Source organism: Cervus elaphus, chromosome X, assembly GCF_910594005.1.
Source record: "Cervus elaphus chromosome X, mCerEla1.1, whole genome shotgun sequence".
Lineage (NCBI taxonomy): Eukaryota > Metazoa > Chordata > Mammalia > Artiodactyla > Cervidae > Cervus > Cervus elaphus.
In genome coordinates this window covers 114,691,203-114,704,308 of record NC_057848.1, presented here as the reverse complement: position 1 = coordinate 114,704,308, position 13,106 = coordinate 114,691,203, and the positions used below count along the sequence as shown (strand labels likewise).

The 13,106-nt window shown below is 40.2% G+C and overlaps 1 protein-coding gene across 2 annotated transcripts in view; it reads left to right on the top strand.

Moving 5' to 3' along the window:
• AR (androgen receptor) overlaps positions 1-13,106 on the top strand; it is a 191,121-nt gene that overhangs the window by 161,360 nt on the left and 16,655 nt on the right. For both annotated transcript variants that reach the window (XM_043895534.1, XM_043895533.1), the window contains exon 4: positions 10,466-10,753. In XM_043895534.1, the coding sequence (XP_043751469.1) occupies positions 10,466-10,753 (288 nt within the window). The remainder of the gene's footprint in view (positions 1-10,465; positions 10,754-13,106) is intronic.

Genomic DNA, 13,106 nt, shown 5'->3' with positions numbered 1-13,106 from the left:
TCATAAGTTAGCTTTTTCAGAGAGAAATTCATCTACTTGAGATAAAGGAAATGACATGTAGAAATGTAGGGTTTAGCAACTAGCAAGAGAATAAGAGGCATCATGTATTGTCTTACAGAATTCATTCTGTGCTAAGCACCTTACATGTATTCTCTTAGGTAAAGTTATAACAACTCTATGAGGTAGATCTTATAATTATCTTAAGATTCTTAAACCTATCAGTATGGCCCTCAATCTTTGGCTTGAGACCAGTTGCCCAAGATGGAAGGCAATATTTTTATAGGTTGCTACCCTAAACAGCTTTTCAGAATGTTGTCTAGCTAGAGATTCATTCTTGGAAACTGTCATAGCCTTCCCATTGGGATACACTTTTATAAAATTCAGAGCACTTTCATTGAGATCATCTCACTTTCTCCTAATAATAGTTTTATGCAATAGTCTGATCAGATGAGAAAAGTGAGGTGTAGAAGGAATAAAGGTGTATGTCCAAGCTCAGATAGTCCATAAGACTGTGACTACCACTACCAATAATAAAAATCCCTTTATTGTGAGTACCATTTTAGAATTCTGATGTCATCATTGCATTCTGCTTCCTTAAGTTCAGTGAAATTTTTCACCATGCTGTGGTCTTGGACGGTTCTTCTGGTGGTGTTGAATCTTCACTTTACTCTCAGACACCACCACAGTGTCTATATTCCTCATTATATATTATTACATTATATATATATAATATATTATATATATTATTATATATATATTAGGTGCTAATAGTTTTCCCAATTTATAGATGTGGAAATTAATGTACATAGAACCTAAGTCTTGCCCAAAGTCACATAACTAGTGAACAATTGACCCAGGCTTAACCCTGAGGCAGTCTAACTCCAGGTTATTTGCTGTTAACTACTACGCTTTATACCTATATCAAGAAACTAAAAGCAAAAGAAGGAAAAGGATGTTCCGGAGATCATACATCAGGCTCCCCTGGATCTTAATATCCCCTGGATATTAAGCGTAATAATATCTGAATATCCCCTCTGAATATCTAAGCGTAAAGTTGTACAATGAGATCCCCTGACTCTAATCCTAGTGGATGGAAAGATAGTTGGCATGATTTAAGCCAGAGGCCACAAATTGGTTTTCCACAGGCCAAAACTGACTTGCAGAATTTTGTCTGTCTAGCATAAACAGACTTAGACTGCCCCTAGGTAGGATATCAATCACTTTCACTGTCCCCAACCCACCCTATTTATGTTTACTAGGCTGTTTTAACTCATTTATGTACCTGTCTAACTAGTGAAGATATTCAAGCTCATGACCCATAGATTTAAGTATTATATAAGCACCTGTGCATGCACATGTGTGCACACACACACAAACACACACATAATTGCAAACATTCACATAAGTACAGCCTAGTCTGGTTTCACAAAGAATTTGAAGCTCTGCACCAAATGTACCTTTGTGTTTAGTCAACATTTAGAATTACACTTAAGACCTGAATTCAGTTTTATAAGCAATTATGTGCTGAATAAACTCAGCTACTTATTTTTTTTTTCATTTCATAATGTGTCACTCTTCCCTTCTCTGCCATTTCTGGTTCTCTATTAATCCTGCTGTCCTTCCTTCCCCATATCCAGGTTTCATTTCCTGTAGTACAGTCATTCTCTACTCTTCAGGAATGGATGGAGAATTAAGGAAATCATTTTGGAGGGCTCACTAGAATGTGCCAGGAATTATCTCTCATTTAGTTCTCGTAAGTGTCCTAAGAAGTAGGTGGTGGTACCCCCATTTTACAAGTGAGGAAACAGAATCTCAGAGAAACTAAGCAACAGGCTCAAAGTTATTAAGCTAGTAATTGATGGAACTGTGGTTTGAATCTAAGAATGTCTGATTCCAAAGCCAATTACCTTGCCAATACCACACTTTTTGTAAAGAAAGTGTATTAGTTTTCCACTTCTGCATAACAAGTAACCTCAAACTTAGTACCTATTTATCAGTTCACAGTTTTGTAAGTCAGAAGTCTGACACAGCATGACTGGATTCTCAGCTCATTGTCTCACAAGGATGAAATAAAACTATTGGCCAGGCTTCATTCTAATCTGGAGTTCACAGTCTTCTTTTAAGCTCATGTGATTATGTCAGGATTCAGTTCCTTGCAGTTGTATGATTAAGGTTTCTGTTTGCTTTCTGGCTGTCCATCAGAGGCTGTTCTTATCTTCCAGAGGCTGCCCTCATTTCTTTCCCTGTGAACTCCTCCAGTTTCAAAGCCTGCAATCTTCCATATGTTGAGTCACCCTGAGTCCATTAATATCTTTCCAAAAAGAGCCCAGTACCTTTTAAGGCTTATATGACTAGGTCAAGCCCATCAAGCATAATCACCTTCAAAATTTAACTGACTTGTGACCCTAACTACATCTGTCTATTTCTTTCACAACAGCACCTATATTAGTGTTTGACTAAAGAACTGGAAGAAAGCATGTGTACACCAGGCATGGGGAATCTTGGTGGCTATCTTAAAAGTCTACCTATCACAGGAAGTCATTATTTTATGTTTCAAATTCCCTGGTGAGATCCTAGGAAGAGAAACATCCTTGACCTTAGGGAGAGGAACTTGGACTTTCTAAGACTTTGGAAACTTCACCTCACCTTGCCTGTTCTCTGTCCATAGATGAGAAAACCTCTATCTTGAGGTACCAAGGAATGAGGCTGCAATGGTGCCTAATGGTCACAGTAGCTGTAGAAGTTACAGATTAATCACATCTACTTCTCCTAGGGAATGTACCTGGTTGGAAAAATCATTCTCTGTTGTAGAGACTGCCCTCATAGGGGTCCAATGCCACTAGGCTGAAAAGTGAATTCCCAATAGGGTCCAGGCAGCAGGATCCAGGCATCATTTAAAGGACTCCAGTCCCCTAAATATCAGGTACAGACAAGGACATGCCTTGCCAATGTCCCTTTCTTGTCACTGTTTTGACCTATGATTGAAAGACAGGGAAGAGATGAAAAGCAGCTCACATGCTGTTAGAACTATCCACCTTTACTGTCCCCTTTATCCAGATTTCACTACTCAATTTGAGCAAACCAATGGGTCTCTGCCATAAACAGGGGCCTGTCAAGCCTGTACCTGGCATGCAGGAGTTAGATCTGGCTCTGGGGCTCAGGTGCAGGAGACACAAGGGGTGTGGGGGCGGCCTTCATGGATGAAAACAAGGCCTTGGGCATTGAGTAACAGCTGAGACTAGCAATCCTCATTGTCCAGCATTCCAAGTCGTCTAGCAACATGCTGGCCTCTGCTGCAGACAGAGAACAGAGGATCCCCAGGCAGAATGAATGGAATCTGATTTCAATTATGTTCAGTACAGTCACTCTCTTTAGGCTGAGAGGCCAGAACACCTGGTGCAGCTTGGGCCACTGTGGCCGCAGGGACAGCACATTATACAGGTCCTGGAGGCAAGTGGGAATGCAGCTTCTCTTCCTCAAGCAGATGCTCTATAGGTCTAAAGGAGGAAGATATGAGAATACCAGCTAAGTTTTCACTAGCACTATGCAGAGAAGGGGGATTATTTTATGTTGATGGATTCCCCCCAGAGTCTCTACACATATTGAACTTGCTTGTAATGAGCTTACTTAGGTCCATGAGTCATCACCCCATTGAGATCTGAATCATTGGTGGGAGAGTCAAGGTGACAGAGTGTACCTTGCTAATTACATCAGCACCAACTGTTCCATGTGTCCTTCCACCTTTTAGAAAAACCCATGGATTCATCTATACACTGTTCATGTGATTTTTTTTTTTAATCAAAAACATGAGTAGGGCATGACAAATGAGACGGCTGCCCCAGAGTACATTCTAGATTCACAGCACTATTCCATAGAACTTTGCAAGATGAAGGCTATGTTCTGTATCTGTGCTGTCGGGTGTAGCAGGCCACAAGCAACATGTGACTTTTGAGCACTTACACTGTGTCTAGTCTCCCAACAGGAAGCTTCCATAAGCCTCTGATCCTTCTCCATCAAAGGGCAGACAGAATGAAAACCACAATCACAGAAAACTAACCAATCTGATCACATGAACCACAGCCTTGTCTAACTCAATGAAACTATGAGCCATGATGTGTAGGGCCACCCAAGAAGACGGGTCATGGTGGAGAGTTCTGGCAAAATGTGGTCCACTGGAGAAGGGAGTGGCAAACCACTTCAGTTTTCTTCCCTTGAGAACTCCATGAACAGTATGAAAAGGCAAAAAGATAGGACACTGAAAGAGGAACTCTCCAGGTTGATAGGTGCCCAATATGCTCCTGGAGATCAGTGGAGAAATAACTCCAGAAAGAATGAGGAGATGAGCCAAAGCAAAAACAACACCCAGTTGTGGATGTGACTGGTGATAGAAGTAAAGTCTGATGCGGTAAAGCATCACAATATTGCATCGTTTCCTGGAATGTTAGGTCCATGAATCAAGGCAAATTGGAAGTGGTCAAACAGGACATGACAAGAGTGAACATTGACATTTAAGAATCAGCAAACTAAAATGGACTGGATTGGGTGAATTTAACTCAGATGACCATTATATCTACTATTGTGGGCAAGAATCCCTTAGAAGAAATGGAGTGGTCCTCAACAAAAGAGTCTGAAATGCAGTACTTGGATGCAATCTCAAAAATGACAGAATGATCTCTGTTCATTTCCAAGACAAACCACTCAATTACACAGTAATCCAAGTCTATGCCCTGACCAGTAATGCTGAAGAAGCTGAAGTTGAATGGTTCTGTGAAGACCTACAAGACCTTCTAGAACTACTAGCCAAAAAATATGTGCTTTTCATCATAGGGGACTGGAATACAAAAGTAGGAAGTCATGAAATACCTGGAGTAACAGGCAAATTTGGCCTTGGAGTACAGAATGAAGTGGGGCAAAGGCTAGTAGAGTTTTGTCAAGAGAACACATTGGCCATAGCAAACACCCTCTTCCAACAACACAAGAGAAGACTCTACACATGGACATCAATAGATGGTCAATACCGAAATCAGATTGATTATCTTCTTTGCAGCCAAAGATGAAGAAGCTCTATACAGACAGCAAAAACAAGACTGGGAGCTGACTGTGGCTCAGATCATGAACTCCTTATTGCCAAATTCAGACTTAAATTGAAGAAAGTAGGGAAAACCAATAGACCATCCAGGTATGACCTAAATAAAATCACTTACACTTATACAGTGGAAGTGACAAATAGATTTAAGGGATTAGATCTGATAGAGTGCCTGAAGAATGATAGACAGAGGTTTGTGACATTGTACAGGAGGCAGGGATCAAGACCATCCCCAAGAAAAAGAAATGAAAAAAAAGGCAAAATGGTTGTCTGAGGAGACCTTACAAATAGCTGTGAAAAGAGAAGCAAAAGGCAAAGGAGAAAAAGAAAGATATACCCATTTGAACGCAGAGTTCCAAAGAATAGCAAGGAGAGATAAGAAAGCCTTTCTTACTGATCAACCCAAAGAAATAGAGGAAAGCAATTGAATGGGAAAGACTAGCTATCTCTTCAAGAAAATTAGAGATACCAAGGGAACATTTCATACAAAACTGGGCTCAATAAAGGACAGAAGTTATATGGACTTAACAGAAGCAGAAGATATGAGAAGAGGTGGCAAGAATACACAGAAGAACTCTACAAAAAAGATCTTCAAGACCCAGATAATTACGATGGTATGATCACTCACCTAGAGCCAGACATCCTGGAATTCAAAGTCAAGTGGGCCTTAGGAAGCATCACTACGAACAAAACTACTGGAGGTGATGAAATTCCAGTTGAGCTATTTCAAATCCTAAAAGATGATGCTGTGAAAGTGCTGCACTAAATATGCCAAAAATTTTGGAAAACTCAGCAGTGGCCACAGGACTGGGAAAGATCAGTTTTCATTCTAGTCCCAAAAAAAGCAATGCCAAAGAATGCTCAAACTACCACACAATTGCACTCATCTCACACCCTAGTAAAGTAATGCTCAAAATTCTCCAAGCCAGGCTTCAACAGCATGTGAACCATGAACTTCCAGATGTTCAAGCTGGATTTAGAAAAAGAAGAGGAACCAGAGGTCAAATTGCCAACATCTGTTGGATCATCAAAAAAGCAAGAAAGTTCCAGAAAAGCATCTGCTTCTGCTTTATTGACTATGCCAAAGCCTTTGACTGTGTGGATAACAAAAAACTGTGGAAAATTCTTCAAGATATGGGAATACCAGACCACCTTACCTGTCTCCTGAGAAATCTGTATGCAGGAAGCAACAGTTAGAGCTGGACATGGAACAACAGACTGGTTCCAAATAGGGAAAGGAGTATGTCAATGCTGTATATTGTCACCCTGCTTATTTAACTTATATGCAGAGCACATCATGAGAAACGCTGGGCTGAATAAAGCACAAGTTGGAATCAGGAATGCCAGGAGAAATATCAATAACCTGAGATATGCAGATGACACCACCCTTATGACAGAAAGTGAAGAAGAACTAAAGAGCCTCTTGATGAAAGTGAAGGAAGAGAGTGAAAAAGTTGGCTTAAAACTCAACATTCAGAAAACTAAGATCATGGCATATGGTCCCATCACTTCATGGCAAATAGATAAGGAAACAATGGAAACAGTGAGATACTTTATTTTGGGGGAGGGGCTCCAAAACCACTCCAGATGGTGACTGCAGCCATGAAATTAAAAGATGCTTGCTCCTTGGAAGAAGAGTTATAACCAACCTAGACAGCATATTAAAAAGCAGAGACATTACTTTGTCAACAAATGTCCATCTAGTAGTCATGTATGGTTGTGAGAGTTGGACCATAAAGAAAGCTGAGCGCTGAAGAATTGATGTTTTTGAATTATGGTGTTTAAGAAGACTCTTGAGAGTTCTTTGGACTGCAAGGAGATCCAACCAGTCCATTCTAAAGGAACTCAGTCCTGAATATTCATTGGAAGGACTGATGCTGAAGCTGAAACTCCAATACTTTGGCCACTTGGTGGGAAGAACTGACTCATTTGAAAAGACCCTGATGTTGGGAAAGATTGAAGATGGAAGGAGAAGGGGACGACAGAGGATGAGATGGTTGGATGGCCTCACCGAGTCAATGGACATGAGTTTGAGCAAACTCCGGAAGTTGGTGATGGACAGGGTAGCCTGGTGTGCTGCAGTTCATGGGGTTGCAAAGAGTCGGACAAGACTGAATGACTGAACTGACTAAGTGAGACTAAGGAATTATGTTTCAAATTTTATTTTATTTTAATTCATTTAAGTAGCCACATGTGTCTAGCGGCTGCTGTGTTGGACATTGCAAATCTAAAAGGAGCTCAGAGAGGCAGGTACTGAGATATAGTAGAAATGACTTAGTCAAAAAAAGAACTAATATAGCACAGGGAACTCTTGATTAGGAATAAGAGCCTCTGCTCTGCCACTTGGTGACCTCACTCACTCTGGCCTCAGCCTCCCCATCCTTGACGTGAAATGTTGGATTAGCAACAGAAGTCCCAAATAAAGGCTACGGCTTGAATTTAACTTTGGGATGCAGATGAGTTTTAGGAAAATTTGTAAATATTATATGAATGCCTTCTAACAGTATGTGTATATGTATGTATATGTGACATGTATTATAGGGGCCAGATGGTGGTCAAGCACTCACTTTAGTTCACCACAGTTCCCACCATTCTCCTATAAACACATTCCCAGAGAGAGAGAAACATGCATACACACTGTATTATATGTGTAAACACTGAAGTTTCACATTCTGTGAACCCCCTGGATGTGAATGAGTTCTAAGGACCTTTCCTATTTTGTGATTTTACGAATCACTAAGCCACTATAGTTCCAGTCACTATAGTTCCCCAAACCTATTTCTGCTTTAGGCACCCTGCCAGAGGAATCTCATAGCTTTCTACCTTTTCCTTTCTGGATTTGATGCTATTATAGTTACTGAAGTTTAGGGTCAAGGGTTAGCGAGGAAGGTAGGGAGGATATAACCCTAGTCCCACTCCTCAACTCTATTAGGCCAGATGTAGAGTTTAAGGCTCCTTGGGGGAGGCAGTATTATATAGTAGAAAGAACATTGGCTTTACAGTCAGACTACATTAAGATTTTTAGATTCTGTTTCTTGATAGTTGTGTTACCTCAGTTTACTCACTTGCAAAACAGAGATAGGAAATATTTCTCACCTCCTAAGATCATTGTGGAGTTAAATGATATAATATGTTCATGAAGTAAAGTATATAGAAGGCTGAGAAAAAGTACTTACCCTTATATCTTTTAGTTTGCTCAGGCATAGAGTTAATTATATCTCTGTCCTCTCCCAGGCTGAAAGGGGAACTACATGGCTTGGCAACTTCTAAGCCCACAGTCAAAAAGTGCCAGTGATGGGGAAAAGAGTGTCTACCTCTAGAAACTGTACTAGAGGAGCAGATCCAGTAAGCACTGCCAGTCTGTAGAGCTGCCTGCATGAACCTGTGTCAACAATGGTTTCACCAAATAACAAGATTTTGTGGGGGCCAGGCCTCTAGCTCTGGGGCAAGATGAGCTTAGTCCTGCCCATACCTTCTAGCTTGTGCCCTTGATGGGAGGTGGGAGTTGACAGTGGGTGTGCATATCTCCTTATTACTGACTGTGCCCAAGCCTTGCAGAAATGATTGTTGGACAAGGTCATCTTGAACTCTGTGTTGATTTTCCAGGTTCCCTTGTTATTTTACCCTGAGTTCTTCACTGTGCTCCTCTTGTAGCACCAACCCCTCTATTTTCTCCTCCTCTATCCTGGTTGTTAATCCAAACATGTGATTCATTCTTTCATTGATTTACTGAGTTGCACTATGATTGAAGTTTGCATTGCAAGACTTATTTTTCTAATTAAAGCTGAAAGCCAGTTCCAGCTAAGTATCTTTTTTTTTTTTTTTTTGCAGGAGCCAGAAACAGATCAGCAACAGGTTTTGTTGTATTCATCCATTAAAATTGAGCAATCAGCGGCTCTCTTTGTTGTATACCTTTTAAAATTTATTATTATTATTTAAATGGATTAGAGATAAAGTGGTTTATGGTCTGCCCCAGTGCAACTGTCTATGCTAGACATCAGAGTTATGACCTTTTCAATTATTTATATTTCTGCCAATATAAATGCTAAGGAAAATAGCACAAAGTAAACATCAGGATGCTCAAGGACCTCTAAATTATGTGTATGAGAGCATGGAGGGGGATGGTTCTTAAGATTTTAGTTTTAGATTATTGTTGCTTTTTAAAATAACATTATTTCTATTGATATCATCCTTTTTAATGGATGCTTCCTAGCACAGTTCCCATTTTACAGGCAGATTATAAAGGCAGGGACATTCTGTTATGTCTTTGATACAGCTGGGGATTTCAGAATTCAGCTTTCCCCTCTCTCCTTTACTAAAGAAGAAAATCAATATATGTGTTGCAATGTATGTTCAACTATAAGTGTAAATATCTAACAATAACTTGGGCCGTTACAGTTGAAGTGAGAAATGCTGCAACACCAGAAAATTCCCATTTATTTACCCCAAAGTGGGATGATATAACAATTCTAGTCCTTCTTCAATAGATCTGCCTTTCTGGTCTCCTTTCCTAGCAATCTGCTAGACATGCTGGACATAGACACAAGTACATCATTCTCTTGATTTAAAATGTTCCATATTTGCCTATCACATGTGTGATAAGACCCAAATTTCTTAATATGTTACACATGTTCCTTCAAAGTCAAATGCCATCATTATTTTCAACCTCATAAATAGCCATTCTACCCACACGTAAAATATACACTCCAGCCACACTGGTCTCTTTTTCCCTTAAACTCTCAGTGCTTTTGTTTATGCCCTTTCCATCCCTCTCTGCCTGGTGAAGTCCTTGCTATTCTTCAAGGTCCAGGTAAAATGTCACCATAATCTCTTCCTGACCCCACCTATGCAGAAAGATTGTTGCCTTCCTCTTTTGTTAATACCCGTGTTATAACATCCACCAGTTTGACATTTTCTAACTGCTAGATTTTTTAGTGGGCATTTATTTTTCCTCTCCCAAACTGGTTAGGGCCTGTGTTCTTTTTGTCACTCAGAAGTAAGCCTTAACAATGGATATATGTTGAATGAATGAGTGAACCATGAATATATTAGTAATGATTTAATTAAAGATTCAAAGTATGAATACTGGAGACTGTATTTAGGCAGAGCCCAATCCGAAGATATACTAGGTATGTCTGGCAAGAAGATAAAGGAGAAAGCAAGATATGAAGGTTTGAGTTTAGTAGGAATTTAGAATGATGAACCATTCATTCAACCAGTGGTTAAAATGTACACTTGTCCTTGAGGAGTTGAGAGTCTGTGATCAGGAAAAATGATCATACTTGTTTTCTTAGCTCAAGCAGCTTTTCTAACAGGGTAGCTGTGCTGTGTGTTTTTTGCCACTGGTAATAAATCCAACTTTCCCTTCTTTCCCAATAGCCCGGAAACTGAAGAAACTTGGGAATCTGAAGCTACAGGAGGAAGGGGAGGCTTCCAATGCCACCAGCCCCACTGAGGAACCAGCCCAGAAGCTGACAGTGTCACATATTGAAGGCTATGAGTGTCAGCCCATCTTTCTGAATGTCCTGGAAGCCATTGAGCCAGGGGTGGTGTGTGCTGGACATGACAACAACCAGCCTGACTCCTTCGCAGCTTTACTCTCTAGCCTCAATGAACTGGGCGAAAGACAGCTTGTACATGTGGTCAAGTGGGCCAAGGCCTTGCCTGGTAAGTGGGGGCATGGGATATGGGATATCATATTTAGTGAATGTTCCTTTGGGCCAGGCACCACATCTGTTCCTTTCCCATCTGTTAACTCATGCAATCCTCACCATAACCTTGTGAGGGGAAAGAATGGTAAAAATCCCCATGTTAAAAATAAGGAAACTCAAAAATCAAGAAGAACAGCATTACTGAGTATCCCATATGCCTCACATCAGCACATAACAATCATGTTCAACCCACAGATTTAATCAGCAAATTTCCTCATAATCATGGATCACACAGACATACCCTTATATTCCTTAAGATGCTCTTCTACATGTGCATACACAAGTTCACTCCAAAGATAATCTTGAACCTAACTGATAATCTGTTTTGACTATTAGTTAGGACCCATACCATGGGAACTCTTATAATATGGTATGGTAGAAGGAACATGGGGTTGGAAGTCAGAACACTTGGGTTCTAGCCTTAGCTCTGCTGGTAACTCATTATATGACCCCTTCCCTTTCCTGGTCTGTTTTTCCATATGTATAAATATGTGAAAAGTGGTTTGGACTCCGTTAATAGTTTTCCAGTTTTACTTCAAGGGAATTCCCTGATAAGTGCTCTTAAAACTATCTTAGGGAATTCCCCGGAAGTCCAGTGGTTAAGACTCTGTGCTTTCACTGAGGGCATGGGTCCAATCCCTGGTTGAGGAACTAAGATCCCATAGGCTGCACGGTGTGACCAAAAAAGAAAAAAAATATATAAAATAAGGATTTTATTAATCCTTAACAAAATAGGATCACCATAGTGGAAGAGTATATTAAGTGATAGTGAAAGAAATATGAAGTGTTTGTCTAACTCCTGCAAGTTTACCTCCAGTGATGAGGAACTCACTTCCTCCCTTGGCCATCTGTTGTTTGGAAAGAAATAATTATTCAAATATTAGAGTTTAAAGAAGCATCAGAGATCCTCTACCCCATATGCCTCACATCACATCCAATGATTCACAAATGTTCCTTTAGCAGCCAAACTCTTTATTTCTCAAAAACATGGTACACATCCAAGTGGAGCTGGTTGATTTTGAGCCAGTGCCTCTCCCTCACTCCGCCTGGAGAAGCCTCAGATCACTCTTACAGAATCTTAGGGCTCTAGGGAACACAATGTGGAAACAAGTGAAGCATAAACTCTTTAAGGATTCTCTTAATCCTAAACTCCCATGATTGAAAGATTCTTCTGAATCATCAACAACCAAATCTCTTCTTGCAGAATCAAAGATTAACCTGCCTTTTAATAATAACTGCCAATCAATTGGAAATTTCTATTGAACAGAGCAGTTTCATGTGTATGACCTGATTTGATCCTCATAAGAATTCTTTAAAGTAGGGATTCTTTTCCCTATTTTATAGATAAAGAATGAAGCTCTGAGAGTTGATGTTTGCCCTACAGTTGCACATTCAGAAGATAGCAGGGCCCGAACTTGAGCCCAGGTCCCCTCCTAAGTCCAAATTCCCTCCTCATCGAATTCTACCCCATAGTCTGTGTAGCACCCTTGTAGATCTCTAGCCTTGGGTTTTACAGTGAGGGACCAAGTTATCCAAAGCCAGTTGGGTCATAACGTGGAAGACATTTCATGTTGACTGTCAAGCCCCTTTTTTCTCTTTCCAATTCACAAGGCCCAGATACAAGCACCAGATTGTCCCTAACACCTTCTTAGCTTGGAAATCTGAGGTTGACTAGCCAATAAAATCCCTGGGAAGAAGGCCCAAGGACACTGTGTATGCACTGTGCCAAAAACAGAGTTCACACAGGGAAGAAAAATAAAAAAATAATAATAATAAAATTAAAAGTTACTTTAATTCTTATCAGTTATTCAGCTGAGTGTCTTGATGTTATATGTCTAACAGAGATTCTGTTAGACAATATTTTGGCCACCTGTTGGGAAGAACTGACTTATTTGAAAAGACCCTGATGCTGGGAAAGATTGAAGGTGGGAAGAGAAGGGGATGACAGAGGATGAAATGATTGGATGGCATCACCGACTCAATGGACATGAGTTTGAGTAAACTCCAGGAGTTGGTGATGGACAGGGAGGCCTGGTGTGCTGCAGTCCGTGGGGTTGCAAAGAGTCAGACATGACTAAGCAGACTGAACTGAGCTGAACTGAACAGAGATTCAGTTTAATCTTTCCAAGCAGTTGCCAGACACCTAATAGTCCCATTTTATAGGCTACATAACTTTTTCTTACATATGATTCCACTTAATCCTTATAGCAGTTCTATGAACCATAGGGGCTTTTACTCCCATTTCATATGACAAGTTTCAAAGTGGTAAATTAACTTGTTCAATTTGGGGACTTAACAAATACAGCCAT